Raw genomic sequence first — 25,313 nt, forward strand, 5'->3', positions numbered from 1 at the left:
TAGCAATGAATCAAATGCAGCAGGTTAATATGGTGCAGAAGCAATAGTATCAATGAATCTATACAATATCTATATCCATCCATATCAATATCTATGCTCAGTAGTATCAATGCTCAGCGATCAATCAATGAAATCGATGAAATCGTACGATACAGTAAATCCATAAATTCGATCAAATCAATAAAGCAGTAAATCCATATGTCAATACTGTACACATGCACTTCAATACAATAATACTGAACAAGTACAATCACTGGCTATTCTGCTGTTGTAGAATCCATGTTGCTGTTGTAGATATCCATACGTTGGTTTCAATAAGAGTCGTCACTCTGTGCCCGTCGGCCGCCCGTCAGCATATTAAACTCCTTATGACTCCCAATCGTTATATCAATGATCAATAGTTTAAAGAAAAGCCCGTCGGCCCACCATCATGTACAGGTCAAGTCAATCTCCAACCAACGTTCAACCATGCTCCACTTGTCTTACAGTATTCAATAGTCAATATAAGAACAATGTAGAGCAATCATAACAACATTCATATGCGTATCTATTCAATTCATCAATCTCAGAAAAATCGGAAATCGTACGAAATTTCGGCAGCGTAACGACAGTTTATCAAATTTACACAAAAATCATACAAAATCACAATTTATCAAATTACAATAGAATGTTCACAACAATAATATAAGACTATTATTCTACTGAATCAATATCAATAAACATCCTGATATTTTTCTATTCGATCAAAATCACGCAAAATAACTGGTGAAATCGTTCCAGAAAATAATCAAATCGTGTAGAATATTCGTATCTATAACATATTAAAAGTTGTACGGTGAAAGTTGTGTCAATACAAAACCGGGTCCGTTTTTCGATCACAAAAACACAAAACAGTGCACAATACGATCAAAATTCGATATCTCTGAAAACATAAATAATATTCAGAGTCATTACCACGAGATAAACACTTTTCCCAACAGCGGCGTCGGACGAAAAGTGCTCCGTGGCCTCCGAAAGCGAGCTTTTCCTTCGCTTTCCTTCTCTTTCTCTCTCCTCCTATATTTTGGTTTTATAAAAATGTTTTCTCTCTCCTCAAATCGAGCTGATTTGCTTATAAAATAAGTCTGATCGTCCTGGCCGATCGCCACATCGTCCAAGACGCTATGACCAATTTTCAATCGTCTAGGACGATTTTCCAGGACGATACAGGACGATAATTAATTTGCCAAAAACCCTTGCTCTCGGGATTTTGCCATGCACTGATCGTCCCAGGACGATCCACTTCCAGAAAAATCAGCTGTTTGAATGCACTGATCGTCCTGGACGATCTCAATATCGTCCCAGACGATCCTGGGAGGAAAATCAAATCTAGAGAGGAAAAAAATCAAAGGAACGAGCTCTCACACCTAGTCTCTGTCTATACAACGCCGCGACGTCAAATTCCAGCACTGCTAAGTCAAGGAAATGCAGTTAATTCAATTTATAGGCGACGCAGTGCAAGTGTCTAGAGCATCCGAGCACCATAATTCATTTTTTGTATTTTCCTATAAATATAATAAAATGTCTATAAGTTTGGAGAAGAGTTTAAATTATAATATTATATTAAAATGTAAAATAATTAATCTAATATTATATAACTAAAATAGTATTTTCTTACTTAAAAGAAGTACAAAAACAACAAAAAGTGTCGCTCCTCAATTTCGCAAATGATCGGCCGATTTTTCTGGTTATTGTGAGCGGGGGAGAGAGAGAGAACTCGACAGATGCCTGGAACGGTGGCCGCCGCCGCCACCGCTATGGAGCCTGTTGAGCCACAGTCTCTGAAGAAGCTTAGTCTCAAGTCCCTGAAGCGCGCCTTCGATCTATTTTCCCCCATACATGGCCATTACAGGCCTTCCGACCCTGCAAGGTCTTATTTTTTCTCATTCCCTCTTCTTCTAAACCCTAGCCTTTTGAAGGCTCCACCATCCCCTATTTATCTCTTACTCACTTGAATGTTTTCTTCTGCAATCTAATATTCTTTAGTTTTTTTTTTTAAATCCTGCGCGTCTCATCTATCAGCAAGCATATTCGAATTAGCTACAAGGTCAGTGTTTACTTGCCGCCGAATTCAAGCTGCGCAAAATTTGATTTATTGGAAACCATGGTTATCTTTTTCGGCTTTTCTTTATGGATATTTGTAGGTCAAATATATGAATTCCTTCATTGTAATTGTTGAGATTTATTTCTGTCTTCAAATTCTTCAAGCAAAGAATAAAAAGAATGTATTTTTGTGATTATATTAGAGATAATTTTTTTTCTTTAGAAAAAGAGTGTTTGACACTTTAATTTTTTTTGGCGGCCTTATTTGAAGCTAAATGCAGAGTATGGCTCAGTGAAGAATCTTTCATCTAATCAAGGCCAGGATCAAGTTAGCAATGATGCAAATGCTCAAAGGGATAAAGCACCTACATCATCTGCTTTGGCTCTCCCAGGTTTTTGGAGACTTTCACCATTCATAGTTTTTTCTTGGCGTATGAACCTAAAAACAATATCTTAAGGTGGTTAGCAAAATCAGAATGAAATCTTTCTGGGTTGTAAACAACTTTTAAGAAGCAAAAACTTGAAAAGATGATTTCAAATTGTAATAAAATCCTTTTATTTGCACATTTGAGGCCAGGCTATTAAAAATAATTCAGTAATAGTACTATGTGCCTTTCATAGTAGTTTTGCTAAGGATTCATCAATAATGTACATGTGTTTTGAGACAAATAAAAAATTTATTCTGCCAATTTGTTACTTTGAAAAGAAAAATAAAATAGTTAGAAGCTTACATTGGATTTTTCCTTGAAATTTTTGCAGGCAAAGATGATATAAAGGATCTCCAAAAAGGTGGAAGTGAAAATGCTATTATACCCGGGCCAACAATGCCACCAAAAGCATTGTATGTCTTCCATTGCAATGTCTAATGCTTCTTTAAATTGTAAGATGTTGTTCCTAACTGTCATTTTGTCATCAGGGAGTCGGGTATTCCTAGCAGAAGCGTCTCAGGTGCTGTGGTATCAATTTCTGGGTCTTTTGAGAGGTTTATCAATGCCCCATTATTTGTATTTTTTTAAGCTCAATAACTTTGGTACTTTATCTTTGGTTCATCATTCAAACAAAATTCACTTGTTCTTAAATTCGTTGAGTATTTCAAATATGAAAAGAATACGAATTCTTTCCATTTGTGTGGGTTATTTACTTGCTTGTAACTGGCTTCCTAAAGTTTATAGTGAGGCAAGTGGGTCACTTCATAGCATTTGGTTGAAAATCAAACTGGAGTAACTCCTCAGCTTGATAGTGATTTGAATGGTTTTACCCATTATGACTTCCCATCTCATGTAGCTTGAAGTCACTTCTAGAGGGGCATGTGTTACTTCTTTTACTTATAGGCAACTAAATTAACCCCTATTTTTCTTCTGCAATCTAATATTCTTTAGTTTTTTTTTTTTTAAATCCTGCGCGTCTCATCTATCAGCAAGCAGATTCGAATTAGCTACAAGGTCAGTGTTTACTTGCCGCCGAATTCGAACTACGCAAAATTTGGTTTATTGGAAACTATGGTTATCTTTTTCGGCTTTTCTTTATGGATATTTGTAGGTCAAATATATGAATTCCTCCATTGTAATTGTTGAGATTTCTTTCTGTCTTCAAATTCTGCAAGCAAAGAATAAAAAGCATCTATTTTTGTGATTATATTAGAGATACTTTTCTTCCTTTAAAATAAGAGTGATTGACACTTTAATTTTTTTTGCGGCCTTTTTTGAAGCTAAATGCAGAGTATGGCTCAGTGAAGAATCTTTCATCTAATCAAGGCCAGGATCAAGTTAGCAATGATGCAAATGCTCAAAGGGATAAAGCACCTACATCATCTGCTTTGGCTCTCCCAGGTGCTTGGAGACTTTAACCATTCATAGTTTTTTCTTGGTGCATGAACCTATAAACAATATCTTAAGATGGTTAGCAAAATCATAATTAAATATTTCTGAGCTTGTAAACAACTTTTAAGAAGCAAAAACTTGAAAAGATGATTTCAAATTGTAATAAAATCCATTTATTTGCACATTTGAGGCCAGGCTATTAAAAATAATTCAGTAATAGTACTATGTGCCTTTCATAGTAGTCTTGCTAAGGATTCATCAATAATGTGCATGAGTTTTGAGACAAATAAAAAATTTACTCTGCCAATTTGTTACTTTGAAAACTAAAAAATTTAGTTGGAATCTTACATTGAATTTGTCCTTGAAATTTTTGCAGGCAAAGATGATATAAAGGATCTCGAAAAAGGTGGAAGTGAAAATGCTATTATACCTGGGCCAACAATGCCACCTAAAACATTGTATGTCTTCCATTGCAATGTCTATTGCTTCTATAAATTGTAAGATGTTGTTCCTAACTGTCATTTTGTCATCAGGGAGTCAGGTATCCCTAGCAGAAGCGTCTCAGGTGCCGTGGTATCATTTTCTGGGTCTTTTGAAAGGTTTATCCATGCCCCATTTTTTGTATTTTTTTAATCTCAATAACTTTGGTACTTTATCTTTGGTTCATCATTCAAACAAAATTCACTTGTTCTTAAATTCGTTGAGTATTTCAAATATGAAAAGAATACGAATTCTTTCCATTTGTGTGGGTTATTTACTTGCTTGTAACTGGCTTCCTAAAGTTTATAGTGAGGCAAGTGGGTCACTTCATGGCATTTGGTTGAAAATCAAACTGGAGTAACTCCTCAGCTTGATAGTGATTTGAATGGTTTTACCCATTATGACTTCCCATCTCATGTAGCTTGAAGTCACTTCTAGAGGGGCATGTGTTACTTCTTTTACTTATAGGCAACCAAATTAAACCCTATTGTTTTATTTGTTTAGGGTTCTTGAGCTTAAAATGATAAAATTTTGTTCAACGGCTCTTTTGCTTAAGTTTTCATTTTTGTTTTGGATCAAATGGTTCAAAAGGGTGCATGGAAGCTTTGGTCTAGTTTTGGCTATCTATCATCCCTTCATTCTTTGTTATGATTTATATTGTACTCTTATTGTATACTTTTGTACTCATTCTTGACATCTCTTCTTAAGATGGTTGCCATTGCTCCTTCAAGTTTTTTCCCTCTTTTGTTTTATTACATAGGAATACCAAATTTAATGCATGGTTTCTTTTTTTTTTTTCTTCTCTTATGTTGTTTTCCCTTTGCACTATATCTATGTAACTCTCCTATTTCTCATATTTTTACCCCATATTAGCATTAACTTTCTTTTTAGACGTGGGTATGGATGGGTGACCCCATAGCCCTACATTCTTGAACTAATCATATTGGGCTTATATTATTAACCTGAAACTTTAGTTTGGTTTTATCTGGCATTAACTAATCAAATTCTTTTTCGTTTGCTTAGATCATCTGGCAATAATCTTTTAACTCATCTATTTAGCATGTTGGTTGATTTTTCCTTGAAAAGATTTAGTATCATAGTTTTAAAAATGGTGTATTGCAGATAACTTAATTTACCTTTTGAAATGGGTTAGTCAAGGTGGGTCTTTTCCCATTTATATATATTAGTTTAGGAACTATTATGTGAGATGCTCTGCTAAGAATGATACACAATAGTTATAGTTATCTGGAATGTTATTAGGCTGGAGAGCTTTCCAACAAAACATAAGTTACAATGCTTTGTCATTGGGGATTGCCAATTAATGAGGAATCTCATGGAGTTTATAATTCTGTACAATTACAAATCTATAGAAGAGTAGGCGTTGCACTTTCTTTGAAGCCATCTGCCGATTTTTTAATGCAGAAGGTCTTTGCTCTTTAGGATGATGGAATCAGTCTTCAGAAGATCGTGAGATCATAAGATATTATTCTGTGCTGAGGCTTAGACATGCTATCCTTAACAAACTAAGATGAATGCAATCCATGATTGTTGGTTTATACAAGTTCCTGAAGCTTTACAACAAAGAAAGCAACTAAGATTTTTTGCATGTCAATTCCTTAATAATGTGAAAAAAGATGCTTGTAATGCATGGAGTTAATGAAATTGATGGATGTAGTCATACCATCCTTGTTAGCTTGGATGTAGTCATACCATGATGGGCATAGCTATTGAATTTTTTCAATATTTTCTATGCCCCTTAATATTTGTTTTTCAAATATTAACTTGACAGTCAGCTTGTGTGCCCTTGAAGGTTTCCATCAACATCAGCACTTATGGAACGAATCCCGAGCAGATGGCCTCGTCCTACTTGGCATCCTCCATGGAAGAACTATCGAGTATGCTAATCCTCTATTTATACATGTCATTAAAAGTGTAAGATGGCTCTGTTTTTCATTTTTTGTTAATGAGTATTCTTAGAGATGCCAAACCCAATAATTATATCAGGCTAATAATGGTGAAGATGATCTGTGTTCTTGGAGATATTTTCCATTCCTGCATTGTCAGATATTTCACCTGTTATCAGCTTTTAAATGTTTGCATTTGTGTGTTAAACATTGGGCATTGAACCAAAGAGAGTAGGCTTGTGATCCTTTATCTGTTTGTTTGCATGAGCGTTTTTATAACAAAGCTTAAAAGGTGAGTTACTCCCAATAGCGCTTCTATTCCATGCTTCATTTAGGATAACTCATACTGTGCTAATTAAAAATATTGTTCTATTTTTGTGTGCTGAGATATTCCTGATAGAGCAGATTGATGGACCGACGGCTGAGCGGGTGGACCCCCATTAGTTTTCTTTACTTGGATGGGCTCTAGCCGACGGTTAGGGATTTGAGAGAGCCGTATCATGTGTTTTTCTTCTTAGTTATTTCAATAAAAAAAGTTTGTGTTATATTCTTCCTAAATTTCTTGTGCTGAAATTGCATCCACTTCCTATCACCGACCTGCATTTCTATGGTGTGGTTGTGAGTACATATTAGCAATAATTTAAATAGATCTGAGATAACCAAAACTCTGATCCAAACCCAACCTTTAGCCATTTCTAGAGAGGACGGCCCCAACAATATATCTGGACATCCTGTTGCAATGCTACCTTCTTATTTCTACCGACTGGTCTCTTTGCATGTCATTGCTAAGTCTCTTTCTTGGCAAACTAAATATTGCATGCTTTTTTTTTAGACGTTTATGTTTACCATTTTTCTTCTTTTTTTGCATCTATACTTGATTTGGATACTATGGCATTAGTTACAATGAGCATACAGCAGTTGCGACTGAATGATTATGAAGGTCAAATTTTGAAATCATTCATGTATGGAAGCAGTTACTAGCACATCTAGTAGTAATCTGATGGAACTTGAGTTGCAAAAATTCGGAATCCAAGAAAACAGCCCAAAAATAGTGGGAGAAAAGAAGATTTCTTGGATGAAAACACTCACAAACACTTCGTTTACTCAAATATCAAAAGACTTACAAGTTTCCACGGATACAATGCTCCCAATTCGAGAAGGGAAGCTTTCTCCCAAGCCCTAGAGAAGAAGAAACCTAAAACAGCCACAAAACAAGATCCCTCCAAAAAGCCCCCCTAACACACTTTTAACTCTCACATAAAACCCCCCAAAATCCCCTCAATACCCCTAGGGCAAACATCTCATCCCACCTTTTCAATTTGGTGAGCCCAAGGGGCCCACCCCTTTACTCCCCCCCCCTTGGTTTGTCCGCCCAGGCAGGCGGGTTCTCCGCCTGCAGTAAGTGAGTACCGGCCCCACAGGGGCCGGTGTGGCAATGGACCGAGCCGGTCCATCATCACTTCCCGCCCAAAGATTAACCTTGTCCTCAAGGTTGAAAGCAGGAAACTGAGCTTGTATGATCTCATAGGTCTCCCAAGTTGCGTCATGTGTCGGTAGATCTTTCCACTCAATCAAAACTTCCTTCCCTCCGTCCTCAGTGTGTCTGACCCCTTTCAAGGCAGACGGCTCTAGTAGGCTTGTACCATCTTCAGATAATGTTGGCGGCAAAGTATCGACTGGTACAGAATCTCCCTTGAACTTCTTCAACTGGGACACATGAAAGACTGGATGAATCGTAGTAGTGGGTGGTAACTTCAGGCGATATGCTACATTCCCAATCTTCTGCTCTACCTCATAGGGGCCATAATACCTTGGGGCCAACTTAACACTTAGCCTCCTTGCTAAAGTATTCTGCCTGTAAGGCCTCAACTTCAAGTAAACAAATTCCCCAATCTCAAATTGAACATCCTTCCTAGTTCCTATGATGATCTGCTGCCTGCTTCATGATGTTCTGGGCTCGTAACAAGTGGTTCTTCAGCTCCCCCAAGATCTCATCCCTTTTAGACAATTGTTGCTCCACTAAGGACACTGATGTAGAATGAGGCCTGTACTGTATCAGGGTTGGAGGATCCCTCCCATAAAGCACCTTGAAAGGTGTGATCTGCGCCGCCTTGTGAAATGAAGTGTTATACCAATATTCTGCCCAAGGTTCCACTTCCTATCACAGACCTGCATTTCTATGGTGTGGTTGTGAGTACATATTAGCAATAATTTAAATAGATCTGAGATAACCGAAACTCTGATCCAAACCCAACCTTTAGCCATTTCTAGAGAGGACGGCCCCAACAATTTATCTGGACATCCTGTTGCAATGCTACCTTCTTATTTCTACCGACTGGTCTCTATGCATGCCATTGCTAAGTCTCTTTCTTGCCAAACAAAATATTGCACGCTGTTTTTTTTAGACGTTTATGTTTACCATTTTTCTTCTTTTTTGCATCTATACTTGTTTTGGATACTATGGCATTAGTTACAATGAGCATACAGCAGTTGCAATTGAATGAGTATGAAGGTCAAATTTTGAAATCATTCATGTATGGAAGCAGTTACTAGCACATCTAGTAGTAATCTTCCTGTGGACTAATGAGTAATGGTAGGCTTAGTCAAATATACATAGAAAATTTGTTAAAACAGCAGTATTTATAAACAGGTATTCTTAAGTTTGGAGGTTCAGCTGTGATGGGTTAGCTGATAATTTTCTTGGATTCCAGTTATCATCTTTGAGCTTGGAAGTTGTGCAATGAAAATAAAACATGCCTTCTTTCATATACATTTATTCAAAGTGATTACAATTCCTTAGTTCAGGGCTAGTAGTTTTTTATTGTTTATTTATAGGAGAGAGACGGGATCAACAAATTAGACTATGACTTCGTTTGGGACGGCTTTTTTATTGCTTTCTAAAACTTTAGTACAAAAATAAAAAAATTTGTACTAAAACTCCTTTTTAGAAAGCAATAAAAAGCAGTCCCAAACGAAGCCTATGTTAGACTTGATGTTCTATAAATTGCGTGGTCTTGGACATGTGAAAGTATTTAGAAGGATGCTAGTACCACATAAGCTCATACACATGATTTAGTTCTTTTTTCAACATAGACATACTATTCTCTAACCAAAATTTTTAGCCGCAAATAACAAGAATCTTTTACATGCTGGAATGTTTCCTTATTTATATATTTTATTCATTTTACTATTGTAGGTCATCAGTGGTCACCTGGGATGGGTGAGATCCATTGCCTTTGATCCTAGCAATTCATGGTTTTGTACTGGCTCGGCGGATCGAACAATAAAGGTTGGTTATAATTTAAAATTGAAATTGTGGTAGGTTTTTTTTTTTAAATCTTTTATGTTATAAAAAATTAGTAGGCATCTCAGTTGCTATATAAAAAATGTGTAGGCATCTCAGTTACTATATATATAAAGGAAAATGACAATTATGCCTATGCAGTTGGCCTGATTTTATAGAAAGGTGCAAGTTTTATAAAATAGTTCAACTCGATTAGCTAGCCAACTTTTTATATGAGTCCTTATCGTAGCCATCTTTTTCTTAATGAATGATGAAAATGCCCTCTAATATTCATCAACAATAATAAAATACATCATACATTTCTTTATTTGATGCCGGCAATACTTCTGTTGTTAGTATTTACTATAGACTTATGGATAGTTATTGGCTAACCCATCTCTCTCTCTCTCTCTCTCTCTCTCTCTCTCTCTCTCTCTCACGCGCGCGCACAAACGCACACACACACAACCATACACTCCTTGCTTTCCTATTTGTATCTCTCCACACTCTATTTTTGCTCCTTTTTTTCTTTAGTGGCATGTTTGCTATGCATTAAAGTGGATAAAGTTGGAGAAGTGCTACATCCTAAACTTTTATTGTTTGTTTAACAAAAAGATTATCAAAATGGATTTGTTCACTATTGAATTTCATCTTTCTAATAAAAACTGAGCCTGACTATCTTGTTCATAACTAATTCATGTCCTTTTTTTGGTAATGATATTTCATAATAGCCTTTTTCTTCTTGTTAGTAAACAAATATGAAAATCTCATTTTAATTTTTAAAATTTCCACATTTGATCACTCTAATATTAAGAGACATGACCTGTGTGTGTGGCTGTCTTAACTTATCCCACCATTTTAGGCTGAGGTTGGGAGGCCTACTGTCAACCACAACAATCCACCATGAGCATGCTCTATCCTATTCCTTCCTTAACCACTTTAGCATTGACACAAGCCTTAAAGAAGGGGAAAGGAAGGGGGGGGGGGGGGGGGGGGGTCGCGTCAGTTCTTTTAAACAAATACCTAATTTTTTAAGTACATTATCATTTGTTATATGGAAATTCTATCCCAAAATCATTAGCATCACGCTTAAGCTCAAGAAATATAAGCATACCTTGTGAGGGATAGCAAATGCAGTGCTTAGTAATATTAGAACATTTTTTCCCTGCTGTTGTGGTTTTTGTCTTTTGTACTTAGCTATTAGTACTTATAATCTCGATATAAAGTTCAAGGCTCCGAAGTTGGCCAATTTTGAATAATAAAACATTTCATACTACTCTTCATTAAAGACTTGACTTATCTCTTAGTATATAAAGCTTGACTTTTGTGGAGAAGTACGATTACAAATTGTCTTGTTGGTTGGATTTCATCTTTAGACTTGTGGTATCTTGAACTATGAAATATTAGTTATTTTAATTTCTCATTAAGGTTTGATGATTCAATAATATGGGAAAAGAGTTCATTCTTTTGGGTCAATGCAATTAGGAAACCCGCTCTATGCGCTATACAAAAAAATTAAATTACTAATTAAAAAGGCATATCAATTATGTTTTCATAGGGTTCAAATATTCAGGTTTATACCAAGTTTATAAACATGCACAAATTAGTGACTTCCATGCAATATTTTATAAATTTCAAGCAAGGATATCCATTGAGACATTGCAGAGCCTGACCGCTTAATCTCACGTTCTATTATATGGGAATTAATTCCTTATTGTCAGCACCATTCATTATTCTAGGTTCGACTGTGAAAGTTGTCATACATGTACTCAATGTTGGAGACCTGATGTATGCAACTTGAAGCAAAACGCAAAGTGAGAACAACAAAGAGAATCAAGACTAGCTCTTTAGAAATTTAAGACACCACTTGGAGAACAAAATAGGCTAAATAAATAACTAAATTTTAGAATAGAAAAGAAGCGATCATCCAACAAAGCCAAAGCAAAAGAAAGTTAGCAAAAGAAACAAACTAAAAACAAACAAAAGCTATCTCAGAACATCCTACAAGAGGACTCCTCACATGCACCGATTGTAGGAATATATATTTCAGATAATGTTTAGATATGCAAACCAAGGGTCCACCACTGCAAAGGGGTCCAACATCCTTCCAAACTCCAGCAAATGCCACCAAAACAGCCAACAAATCCACCAAAAAACAGCCAACAAACTTTACCAACGGAACTAAAAGAAAGATACTGGTGGAGTGGAACTTGCGTTGAGAAGAAAGAGGTTAGAAACCCAGACGAAGGGTGGAGAAGCTCGCAAGCCTTCCAAGAGGTAGAAGAGGGAATGGACAAAGCTCTCAAGCTTTTCCAAGAAGAACCCGCAGGTTATATCAACTTTGCTCTCAATATTCACCAACCTTCTTCATCTCAAAAAATCTCATATATATAGGCAATAGAGGGGAAACTAAACAGCCTAAAAACCACTTCAAATCCACCCATAAATGGGTAAATGAAAGGCCAACAGTTACTTTACAGAAATCCCAAATGGCACAGCAAAAAACAAGGAGGCCATGGTTCCAGCAGCCAAGCACAGAGATCAAACAGCCAAGTTCATTTTTCGGTAAAAAAGGGGGGCCACAGCTGTAAAGTAGGCAGCAACCTGAAGAGGCAGCAGCTACCCGTGGGAGCAAAATCAATAGAAAAACTGCAGCAGCCCAAGAGTCAAAAGGAAGATGAAAGATCAAGTTCCACTCACCAAATCTAGCTCCTTTTTCTTTAATTTCAGAACTAAACATCAGCTCATAATGAGCTACACCTCCACTTGATAATAATGAGCTGGCACCACTAGAATTCCAACAACTAAAGCTCAAACCGAAAATAGCCAAGGCCCATTTGAAACCAGCAAACAGCCCAAAGGACAAGGTGGACCCCAAAGCCAGCAAACCCAAGGTAAGCATAACCCAAACCTTTTCCTACCATGATCATTGGATTTACCACCATCATTGGATAGCATAAAAATAAAACAAAAAATAGAAAATATAACTAATATTGTTCAAAACAAAAAAAATGCAAAAAATCTAAATGCATCAAGACCATTGACATGTAGCAAGTTTTACTTCTATCATTGAATGCTATGGCTTATAAAGGGTTCAAAAAAACTCCATTCTATGGCATATTGATCACATTTGCAAGTAAGCTTTGTCTAACAATGCAAACCATAACACCAATCAAGTAGTCTCCTCAATCAAGTAAGAGAAATTCTTTATGGTCATATTTTTATATATATTTGAATAAATTGTTGAAAATCTCTGTTCTTGGAATTTTGAATTATGGCCTCATATAGTAATTGACAAATAATTTTAAATAATTTTATAAACTTATGGTTAATTGATAAAAAATAATTCATTCGAGAAAAATCTTGAAGTTTTAAATTTTAGGATGCATATCTATTCCACAACTATTCATTTTTATTTCATTCAATAAAACTTTATTAACTTGTAAGTCATAACAAACATTTAAGCCAGGTTCAATGAAATAACACAATAAAATAATTAATTAGGAAAAAGGTAATTAGGAGGAGAGGATATCTTTCTCACCCTCCCCTATTAGCTATCATGGTAAGCATCATTATACATATGCCATACCTTATTGAGAACTTCACTAGATATATCTCAAATATTCTTACGGACACTAGTGACAACATGTCTGCTCTCATTGGTGTTGTCCTCATGGTGGGTGCTATTCGTGGCGATGAACATAAGGGTGTAGGGGCAGGGGCGGGAAGCTGAGGGATAAAATGATGTTCAGAGAAAGAGATAAAGAAACAAGGGATGTAGCTTTATGTCCTGGTGATCCCTCCCTCTTCTATCTATTTTTCTCAGACATTTTCACTTGTGCTTTGAAATCATGTTCAGACAAAGAGATAAAATGATGTAGGCTGTTTGCTTTGATGATTTTTTAAGGTGCCATGATACTTTTGATCATCTTCTTTTATGTGTGGATGTTAATTTTTTTCGTTCTCTCTCTTCTTCTATTCATCTGTTTCTTTGAAAGATATGGGATGTTGCAACTGGAAGATTGAAACTCACATTGACGGGACATATTGAGCAAATCCGAGGTTAGTTGCATATGTTGAAGAAATTAGTAACTGCACTACTTCAGTGGAGATTCTTTAATGTTTTTAAAAAATATAAGAAACCAATTACTTGTTTCCTTTAAATGTCTAGGACTTGCTGTGAGTCAACGCCATACGTATCTGTTCTCTGCTGGTGATGACAAACAAGTTAAATGTTGGGACCTTGAACAGAATAAGGTTTGCTAATGTTCACTTATTAATTAATATTTCTAAAGCCATAACCAGTTTTTTTATTGCATATATCATAATCTGTTATCTTCCCAGGTAATTCGATCTTATCATGGACACCTCAGTGGTGTTTATTGCTTAGCTCTTCATCCAACAATTGATATTTTGTTGACTGGAGGCCGTGATTCTGTTTGTCGGGTATGTATTTTCCCCTTTGAAATTTGTTTTACTCTTTATTTCAAAGAAATTGCAAAATGCTCTTTAGTTAGATTATCTTTCAAAATGGTTTGTTCAATGTTAAGCTTGAATTTTTTGCATCTCCTTTAGGTCTGGGATATCCGTACTAAGGCTATGGTCTGTGCTTTATCAGGGCATGATAACACTGTCTGCTCAGTTTTTTCTCGACCTACGGTATAGATACTTCCTATACAAAAGTTTTTTTTCTCATTTTAGTCTTTAATTGTTATAAAATTGTATGGTCAATTTTTGTTTTGAGAACTATAATTGATGAAATTTGAATTATAGAAGCATGTCTTAACTAGTGTTTTAATTGCACAAGATAAATATATGTTTAGGAAAAATATATAATTCTGGTTTTGAAAGGCAATTCATATTTAAAACTGTTCTATGGATAAAGCTTGTCCTTAAAAGATGGAGATAAGAAATTCAATTGTAAGGAACTAAAAAATTTAGCAACTCTATGCATATATCATACCTTTTATGAGAAAATACGGTAATAACTACTAAACTAAGAATAAATAGAACCAAAAGTTCACCACAAAATTAGAGTTCTAGTAAAATAATCAAGTTTGTTGTGGAAGATTTTCCATATCATTTAGTAAATTTGAAAGTATGAAAAATAGTTTGAAATATTATCAATAATTAAATATTATTAGATAATAGATATACACATTAGATCAATGATGCATTTTATAGCATACTAGTTTCATGGCCACATCTTTTTGTGGTCCTTCAACATTTACATCATAGAGTAGCAATTAATTTGTTTCATTTGGCTTTAACATGAAAATTAGAAATTTGAAAGATAATTTTAAAACTAGTCCACCATGTAATAATTTTAAAATTTTTAATATATTGGGCAACATTGAATACTTATACTTGTTATTTAAGTATAAAAGGTATTTATCTTAAAATTTGAAAAAACTTCAAAATATATTCAAGTCCTTTGAAAATATGGCTAAACATTTGAAGCTAGATTTCCAATTTATAGAAAAAGTTGCTAAATAATGGAAATAAACCTTAAAAGTGGAAATTAAGTTAATTTTAAATATAAAAGGCTCATAATATTAAGAGATTTATTAAAGTGCTTTAAGGAGGGTCTGATTATAGGGAGATTTGGTGATTTAGTGACAGCATAAAAATTTTTAGTGGAATTTACATAGATATCATGGAATTCTTATGTATTTAGATATCTAACATCTAAATTTTTATGTTTACTTATATAGTACTTTAGTTTCTAATCACATCAAAACACATAAATAAAAAGATGCATGTGAAATTAGATAAGTTAATGTTAGTGGTATTTTTTATCTGATTTAGATATCAGCGCATTGTATAACTAAATATAAAGATTTAGATGTTAGATATATAAAACCATAAGAGTTATATGATATGAATGTAAATCTCTCAAAATTATAATTGATTCTTCATGGGAATTGATTGTGAATTAGTTGGTAAGATTGCAATATGTCAAGGGCTTGGAAGTTGAAGTCTTTGTTTATTACAGTGGTCCATGGTAATACATTCCATAACATCTCTACCTAACATTGTCTGTGAGTGAGTGGGCTACTTCTCATGCCCTTTTCCCTTAAAGAGCTTCGTATGCATCTTCACCTCATGCAGGAGAAACCAAGAAAGCAAAGGAAAATATGGGTCTGAAACTTTGACTCAAAGTGCCATATATTTTCTTAAATCATACGGGGCACATCTTCATTCAACTATGACCTACCATGTATTCCAACGATCGCTTTATTGATTGGAACATGGCTTCAATGTCTCCATTCCCCTCAACTTCATCTTTTATTATAGTGGGTTGGATAGAGTTGAGCTTGTTGGAAGAGGCATGGTTACGAATTGATATTATCTTAGAAAGAGATATAGCTTGGTGGAGTTGGATCTCATACAAGAAGGCCTTTGAGTCCCACAGATGAGTTTGTGGGTTCTAGGGGATTATTTGTGTCATACTTGACCATCAGAGAGCTTGCCACTATTAAAGAGGTTGTGAAGGAACATGTGAATTAAATGTTTAAAAAAATATATGGTATCCTCAATCCTATGAAAGTTTGCCCTTTTCTTATATAGAATAATAGATAAAATAGGAGAATAAACTTGCGAGGACTACTATCAATGAAATTCAAATTGTATACCCATATATGCCCATGTTGGCAATTTGCAGGTATCTAAGCAGTTTTTGGTCCACATGACTCGGCTAGAGGGAGCCTCAGCAAGGAAGACTCACCATGCAAAGCATTTGTTAACACCAATGTTTGAGTAAGTAGCCTCTCACCCCAACGTAGGTTGCGATGTTCGAGCTCTCCCTTGGGAAATCATATCAGAGATACGCCCATTCTTGATGGGTTCATCTAGAGGACTTCTCCAAACAGCCTTATGTCCTGAGGGGCACTCACCCCAAGAGAAATCGCTCTCCCACAACAATTATCTGCAGTTAAGGCCACCCACCTTCCAAAGATGCTCCTAATTAAGACACATGAAGCACATATCTATAAAGCCTATGATCACCTCTTCACTAATTGAACTTTTCCCCTGCTTTCAACCACGTCCACCCATGTAACATGCCATTCACTCTTAAGGACTCACCTTCATAAACTCTCATTACATATCAATTACGCATACTCTCTTAAGGCACTCGCCCCCAAAATCTCACCATTACATACCAAAAGCTGCTAGAGGATCACGTCAGCGTCAAAATGTCACATGTGCACCATTAGTCCACATCTCAGTGTCATTATGTATTTGATCATTTATCTTTTTTTTTTTTTAGGTGTACCTTTCCATATAGCCCTTTTATACGGATTATATCTAAAAAATTGAGTCATCATCAATAGAAAATTATAAATCATAGTCACTTGCATGTGGAAAGATTAAAAAAAAAAATCTTCGCATTAAAATACTAATGTCATCTTAAAAGAAACAAGTAACAAAAGAAAGTAACAAAGATGTAACTCGCAATCACAAACAAAAAGAATACACGACACTTGGAAACTTTCATTACTTCTTTTTACATACATAATTTCTTACCAAATTATATTACATGTAGGGGAGCTTACTCACTCTAATGGATATAACCTATACAATGAATCTAACAAGAGGTCAATAGGTACTACTCATTTCTTATTAGATGTCATATGATGAAGTGGACACCGACCAAACTGCAACGACTTCAGGAGTCAGAGAGTTACTATCACATTACCCCTCAATTCTAACACCTCTTGCATAGTGTTGGGGTCCATTGCTGAGCTCCAAGGCTTCAATCCTTTTCTTGGACTCAGCTCGAGAGCGGGCAAGCTCCTTCTCTAAGACATGAACTCACTTAGTGATAGCTTCCAAGGAAAATGGCGCTAAGGCAAGGATCTCAACAACCTGTCCACCAATGGGTGGGGAGTGAGTTATCACCGGCAAGGTAGCAGGGAGTTCTTGGATTGGGGATGGATACACCTACTCCCTTGTATGCTCAACCTTTGAGACCTCAACATTCTTCTCACAAAATAGTCTCTTATAGAGGTCGAGGTGTGTGTTGGCCTGCCATACCCTGCATCAATGGTGCAACCTCTATAGTATGAGAGAAGAATCAAGAAAAGGCAACTCTTTATCCAATAAACTAAGAGTAGTCTCTAGCAGCCTATTGTGGAGGTCCATGGTTTTCTTGTACAAGCTTGGAGCTCATCGATTCAGTGCCGAAGTCTCCTACATGTTTGATAGGTGACCTAGAAATTAGCTCAAGGTCAGGTGAACACTTGGTTTGCTTGAGTTTGGCGACACACAACAAAAAAATTTAACTTGTTTGAAAATAGGAAATAACTCTTCTTACCTCTTCTTGTCGTTTACGATTGTCAACTTTCTCTAGCATGGGGTCATAAGATTTAGTGGGTTTCACAAGAGATTGAGTTGGCACTATTTTTGGAGGAGGAGTTGCCACTTCAAGATTGCATTCACCACCTTTGGTTCATGACAACTTTCCTACAATGCAGAGACTTGCTTAGTGTGCCTTTTAGTGAGAGCCACATCATTAGAACTCACGAAGGGTGATCCTCACCTTGGTTCTTCACAACCGTCATCACCTTGTCAGCTGGGTTACCTTGGACTTACTGAGCCTAATCTCTATTTCCTTGCCGACTATACTTCTATAGTTTGACTTGGCTCCTCCCTAGTAGCTACTCGGCCCAACCATAGTTGCCTTATTCTTCTATGCGGACTTGTTGGACTTCTTTCCCTCAATTTCCACTGGGTTGTGTTTATATAGAAGTGCTTTCCTTATCTCTTTACTGTCCATTACCCGCAAGGGTTTAAGTCAGTCATCTCTCAATTGAGTTAGTAGAAAACATTTAAAACAAAGGAAGAGGAGTGCAACCACAGCATCACCCCTCACCATTATTTATAGCTAGAGATAGTGTAGTGGCCAAATCAATGTCATAATGAGAATTTTGGAGGGCGCTTCACTCAAGGCAATAGTAAAAATAGGTTAGTAATTCTCATTTACTTTCCCTTTTATCAATTGGTGAAGACATTAAATACTTTTCTTCTTATATTTACTTGTTCTTTTTTGTAAGTCGCTCTGCGATGGATCAAATGAATCGGAGAATTAAATGTATACCCATATATGACCATTTAGTTAACTTCTGGATATCTAAGTAGGTTTCTTTCTGCGGGACTCGATTAGGAGCATGCTGTCAAAATAAGCCTTGCCCCAAAGGAAGCCTCTCACTACAGTATAGTCGCCATTATCAACCAGTGAGCAAGTTGCCACTCACCTCAGTAGAGCTTGCGGCGCATAAGCTTGCCAATGAGGGATAAGATTGAAGATATGCTCATTTTTGGTAGTTTCATCTAAAGGACTTGCCTAGATAGGTCTTCACCCTGAGGGGCAATCTTCCTAAAAGAACTCGCTCTCCCACAGTAATTGCCTGCAATCAGAGCCACCTGCGTTCCATAGATGCCCTCAATCAAGCTATAGGAAGCACATGCATATAAAGCCTACAAGCACGACTTCATTGACTGAACTTGTCCTTGGCTCTCAATTACTTGCACCCAAGGATTTTGTCATTCAATCATGAGGACTCGCCTCTTATTCATTGGGACTTGCTTTTGCAAACTCGTCTTACATATTAGTTCTTGCAAACTAGCCCAAATATTTGCTAGAGAACTTCAGAGGAAGAGACCCACGTGTATTATCCAACTCAATTCAGGTGTTTGCATTAGTCTGTACTTATCACATCATTTATTATTTTATCATTTTACTCTATATGTAGCTTTCTCTTTAGCCCTCTTAACCTTATAATAAGGGATAAAAAAGTATATTTTGTACTTCATACTATTTGGACTATTCACACATATATGCATCATTTATATATATATATATATATATATATATATTTTGATTTATCTCATTGGTCTTTTGTATCTTCAGGATCCACAAGTTGTAACTGGCTCTCATGACACAACTATCAAGTTTTGGGATCTTGTTGCTGGTAATTATCATTATCAAATTTTAAAATTGTTCATAATCTGTCATATCTGATTCTAAAAATTTCTCTACACAGGGAAGACAATGTTAACACTAACCCACCATAAGAAATCTGTTCGTTCATTAGCGTTGCATCCAACAGAGTAAGTTCACTCAACTTACACTGATCTGCATGGTTTTCTCTGCACCAAATTTTAAACAAAAAAATTGCTCCTTTTCTTATTCATTATAGGTTTGTTTGACTTAGTTGTTCATATGTAATTAATTGGCAGGCAAACTTTTGTATCAGGATCGGCAGATAATATTAAGAAGTTTAGTCTGCCAAAGGGTGAATTTTTGCACAATATGCTGTGAGTTTCTTCTACGAACTACTCGCACTTTGTTACGTTTTGACAAACAGATCAACCTATTTGAAAATTACATCTTAAGTGAAATTTGTGCTTGCCATTCCTCATCTAACAGAAGTATCTGCTGCTCTTAGTACTTCTAGGTGCTATATAGCTACGAGAACTACCCTTTAAAAGCTATTGATCCTCCAGAAATCTGATTGATTTTGCCTGCAATATAGCAATCATATTTACTGATGCAGCCCTTCCAGTGATAATTATGAGGATGTCGAAACAATTTGTTGCACCCAATCTTTAAAATGTATATGATGTGATCAGAGCAATGAACGTCTTGTCTATTACTTAAGCAAGCAGATATTAAATTAAATGTTTGCCTGCATAAATCATTAAGATGAGAGACTAAGGGTCTATTAGGTACTGTTTTTTGGCTGCTTTGTTTTTCAGATAGCAATCACAATTTTGTTTGAATGTTGTTTCTTGCTATCAAGAGAGACGCATAAAATTAAGTTAAGTTTTGCATAGATGAGGATGCTCAGGTGGATGAGTGGCTTCACTCTTAGAGACAAAATGTGAAACTAGTTTATACATGAAAAGGTTGGAGTAGCTCCCGTGGAAAATAAAATTAGAGAGAGTCCTCTTAGATGGTTTGATCACATAAAACGTCAGCCTTCCGATGACCCCGGTTAGGAGTAGATGTATTAGATTTGACCTATGTTAAGAAATGTAGAGATAGATCCAAAAAAAACTTGGTTAGAAAATATTGGACATGACCTTTTTTATATTAGATTTAAATGAGAATTTGACCCTTAACATGACACAATGGAGAAAAATAATTCATGTAGCTGACACCACTAGCAGGATAGAGGCTTGATGATATTGTTGTTACTATTTTCGTGTTACTTTGTCATTGCTTGTCAAAATATTTTGTAATGGAAAATTGTTTTTTGCAATCATGATAGGTAAGTTGTTTTCCCCACAACAACTTCACAACAAATTTTGTAAAATACTGCAGTCGTAACAAATATACCCTAAAACTAGAGTTTATGCCATTTTGATCAAGGTGTCTATTTATAAAAATTGGTTCTAATTATCCTATTAGGCAAAATTGCAAATTGTTGTGTTAAACAATATAGGCATAGATAATCTTCAGATTTTAACTAACCTGATATGTTTGAGGTGGTGTCTAATTGATTTGGTTAGAATGAATATCAAAGCAACAAGTATATTACACAATATTTGTTTGATTTATATTCCTTGTATATGTCTGAAGCATATTTTTAAGTTTTGGTGATTTTGGTTGGGTTTCAATAAAACGAGCTTAAAAAACTTTAGATTTATTTTGAGATTACCGCTGTATATGAAGAGGTTATATTATACTAATGTCAAAACAAATTTAATGGCTTTTAAGATCAACTTGATACAATTTTTGTTCATTTTTATTACTCTATAATTGTTAAATTTGTGTTTTCATTCTCTCTTTACCTACCCTTTTTGCTTCTCTTTGTGCAACCCCCCATCATTTAAACCTTAAAAATATATGCAATATTCTGTCTTGACATGCAATGAATGCATATATCTTGTAAATACAGTTGTGCCTAATAGCTGAGAGATAAATAATGCTCTTTATGCTTTAAAGCCAATTCAAAACCTTATTTTCAGATCACAGCAGAAGTCGATTGTAAATTCAGTGGCAGTAAATGAAGATGGCATCCTTGCCACTGCAGGTATAATAATAGCTCTATAAAAAAAAAAATCTGTTATCTAACCTGAAATAGTGAAATCATTTGCATTCACTATGTAACTTTTCTTCTTTTGAAAGGTGACAATGGAAGCCTTTGGTTCTGGGACTGGAAAAGTGGCCACTGCTTCCAGCAAGCCCAGGCAATTGTTCAACCTGGTGAGTGAACTAAGGCTTCATTTGGGACAGCTTTCTTTCTGCTTCTTAAAGCAGCTTTCTAATACCAAAATTTTAAAAAGCCATATTAAGAAGCATTAAGAAAGCCGTCCCAAACGAAAGGGTGAATTTTTGCACAATATGCTGTGAGTTTCTGCTATAAACTACTCGCACTTTGTTACATTTCGACAAACAGATCACATTACTTGAAAATTACATCTTAAGTGAAATTTGTGCTTGCCATTCCTTATCTAACAGAAGTACCTGCTGCTCTTAGTACTACTAGGTGCTATATAGCTACGAGAACTAACCCTTTAAAAGCTATTGATCCTCCAGAAATCTGATTGATTTTGCCTGCAATATAGCAATCATATTAACTGATGTAGCCCTTCCAGTGATAATTATGAGGATCTCAAAACAATGTGTTGCACCCAATCTTTAAAATGCATATGATGTGATCAGAGCAATGAACGTCTTGTCTATTACTTAAGCAAGCAAATATTGAATGAAATGTTTGCCTGCATAAAGCATTAAGATGAGAGACTAAGGGTCTATTTGGTACTGTTTTTTGGCTGCTTTGTTTTTCAGATAGTAGCCACAATTTTATTTGGACGTTGTTTTCTTGCTATAAAGAGAGATGCATAAAATTAAGTTTTGCAGAGATGAGGATGCTCAGGTGGATGAGTGGCTTCACTCTTAGAGACAAAATGCGAAACGAGTTTATATCTGAAAAGGTTAGAGTAGCTCCAGTGGCAAATAAAATTAGATAGAGTCCTCTTAGATGATTTGATCACATAAAACGTTGGCCTTCTGATAACCAGGTTAGGAGAGTAGATATATTATATTTGACCTACATTAAGAAATGTAGAGATATATCTAAAAAAATTTGGTTAGAAAATTTTGGATATGACATTTTTTATTAGATTTAAATGAGAATTTGATCTTTAACCGTACACAATGGAGAAAAATAATTCATATAGCCGACTCCACGCAGTGGGATAGAGGCTTGATGATGTTGTTGTTGCTATTTTCTTGTTACTTTGTCACAACTTTTCAAAATTTTTGTGATGGAAAACTATTTTTTGCAACCATGATAGGTAAGTTGCTTTCCCAACAATAACTTGACAACAAACTGTGAAAAATACTACAGTTGTAACAAATAGACCCTAAAACTAGAGTTTATGCCATTTTGATCAAGTTGTCTATTTATAAAAATTGGTTATAATTATCCTATTAGGCAAAATCACAAATTGTTGTGTTGAAAAATGTAGGTGCAGATAATCTTCAGATTTCAGCTAACCTGACCTGATATGTTTGAGGTGGTGTCTAATTGCTTCTGCAAAGTTGATAAAGTTAACAAAATTAAGTATCCTCAGAAAAAAAGCAGAAATTTGGTAAAATTGATTTGGTTAGAATGAATATCAAAGCAACAAGTATATTACACAATATTTGTTTGATTTATATTCCTTGTATGCGTCTGAAGCATGGTTCTAAGTTTTGGTGATTTTGGTTGGGTTTCAATGAAATGAGCTTAAAAATCATTAGATTTATCTTGAGATTAGTGTTGTATATGAAGAGGTTATATTATACTAATGTCAAAACAAATTTAATGGCTCAACTTGATACAATTTATGTTAGTATATCCTAACATTTTTTTTTTTCATTTTTATTACTCTTTAATCGTTGAATTAGTGTTTCCATTCTCTTTACCTATCCTTTTTGCTTCTCTTTGTGCAACCCATCATTTATACCTTAAAGATATTTGCAATATTCTGTCTTGACATGCAATGAATGCATATATCTTGTAAATACAGTTATGCCTAATAGATGAGAGATAAATAATGCTCTTCATTCTTTAAATCCAATTCAAAAACTTATTTTCAGATCACAGCAGAAGTCGATTGTAAATTCAGTGGCAGTAAATGAAGATGGCATCCTTGCCACTGCAGGTATAATATCTCTATAAAAAAAATCTGTTTTCTAACCTGAAATAGTGGAATCATTTGCATGCACAATGTAACTTTTCTCTGTTTTTGAAAGGTGACAATGGAAGCCTTTGGTTCTGGGACTGGAAAAGTGGCCACTGCTTCCAGCAAGCCCAGGCAATTGTTCAACCTGGTGAGTGAACTAAGGCTTCATTTGGGACAGCTTTCTTTCTGCTTCTTAAAGCAGCTTTTTAGTACCAAAATTTTAAAAAGCCATATTAAGAAGCATTAAGAAAGCCGTCCCAAACGAAGCCTAAATTTTGGATAAGGATCAGGCAGTGACAATCTTGACTGATTGTTTTATCTCTATCAGGATCACTTGATAGTGAAGCATGCATATATGCTCTTTCATATGATGTGAGTGGTACAAGACTAGTTACCTGTGAAGCTGACAAGACCATCAAGATGTGGAAGGAAGATGAGATGGCCACACCAGAAGCCTATCCTCTTAATTTCAGGCCACCCAAGGAGTTCAGAAGATACTAGAATCTACTTTTTATTCAGCTCTCTACATAGAAATGATAATGGGTTGATAAATGCACTGTTAGCCAAGTCTAAGCATCTCTGCTTTAGAAAGAGTTAGCTCATCAACCAAGGTTTGAAGCAAAACTAGTAAAATTTTGACACTAACTGAACTTTTTTATTGATATATGCAGTAAACATTTGTGAGGAGAAATTGATGCTATGTTGTGTGTTTAGTATGCTTGAACTGTTCAGAATGGTTTAGGGTTCTGTGTATTATCTTGCATGATTTATTGGAGCAAGGAGGTAGTTGAAAAGGCGCTTCTCTATTTCTGTATCTGCTAATAACTTTTGTGTTAGGTTTCTTTTGGGAGGCTTTTTTATTGCTTTGTAAAGTTATTATTTAGTATAAAAAATTTTTAAAAGCAGAGAAAAAATAGTAATTCAAAGCTTTACCAAATGAAAACTTAATCGAATGCACGATTAGGTAAGCTCCACTTTATGTGATATAATTAGATTTTATAAAATGTTTCTCATAACAACTTAAAAAGTAAAATTTTTTAACCTTATAATAAAAGCATTGTAATAATTTAATAATTTGGGTTCCTACTGCTAATGTATTGGCCTCAACTTGAGTCAGATTATTCGATCTGCCGTCTAATTAGGGGTGTAAATGAGTCAAATCGATCTCAAGTCATCTCTGGCTTGAATTTGAGTTTGATTAAGTAATTGAATTTGAGTTTGTTTTTTATTTTTTGAGTTTAAGCCGACTAACTAGCCTATTCTATGCATTTATTTTGAAAGAGAGGATGATTATGATTCAAATAATTATTATAATAATATAATAAAAATAATGAGAAATTAGAAGAAAAAAAATATAATATAATAAAGTAAACTATATATTTTAATATTTTTAATAATTTTGTATTTCAATGTTAATATATTTATATTTTATATTAATATTTTTTAAACGAATCAGCTCATGAACTAATGAATCAAGTTAGGCTTGACTCGAACTTGCCTTGTTAGCTCATCAAGTTCGATTTATGAGCCATCTATCAAGTCAAACTTGAATGGATTTACAAG

The 25,313-nt window shown here is 35.1% G+C and overlaps 1 protein-coding gene across 1 annotated transcript; it reads left to right on the plus strand.

The window, feature by feature from the left end:
- Window positions 1-1,681: 1,681 nt before the first annotated feature.
- Window positions 1,682-24,466, plus strand: LOC110092241 (protein pleiotropic regulatory locus 1). Its single transcript, XM_020816701.2, has 17 exons — window positions 1,682-1,909; window positions 3,500-3,524; window positions 3,791-3,911; window positions 4,279-4,360; window positions 4,436-4,501; window positions 6,193-6,277; window positions 9,483-9,575; window positions 13,568-13,631; window positions 13,741-13,826; window positions 13,914-14,015; window positions 14,145-14,228; window positions 19,483-19,543; window positions 19,616-19,682; window positions 19,812-19,889; window positions 21,546-21,610; window positions 21,706-21,783; window positions 24,079-24,466. Exons 1-17 carry the CDS (start codon window positions 1,764-1,766, stop codon window positions 24,249-24,251), a joined length of 1,476 nt encoding a protein of 491 aa, XP_020672360.2. The 5' UTR covers window positions 1,682-1,763; the 3' UTR covers window positions 24,252-24,466.
- The last annotated feature ends 847 nt before the right edge of the window (window positions 24,467-25,313 follow it).

This window comes from Dendrobium catenatum, unplaced genomic scaffold, assembly GCF_001605985.2.
Source record: "Dendrobium catenatum unplaced genomic scaffold, ASM160598v2 fragScaff_scaffold_716, whole genome shotgun sequence".
Classification (NCBI taxonomy): domain Eukaryota; kingdom Viridiplantae; phylum Streptophyta; class Magnoliopsida; order Asparagales; family Orchidaceae; genus Dendrobium; species Dendrobium catenatum.

What these genes read in the sequence shown, in the direction of transcription:
- LOC110092241 (XM_020816701.2), top strand. Translation starts at nt 1,764, where the DNA reads ATGCCTGGAACGGTGGCCGCCGCCGCCACCGCTATGGAGCCTGTTGAG. An exon ending in ATCTGCTTTGGCTCTCCCAG is followed by an intron (nt 3,912 to 4,278) that starts GTGCTTGGAGAC and finishes AAATTTTTGCAG; the next exon opens with GCAAAGATGATATAAAGGAT. An exon ending in CGGCGGATCGAACAATAAAG is followed by an intron (nt 9,576 to 13,567) that starts GTTGGTTATAAT and finishes TTTCTTTGAAAG; the next exon opens with ATATGGGATGTTGCAACTGG.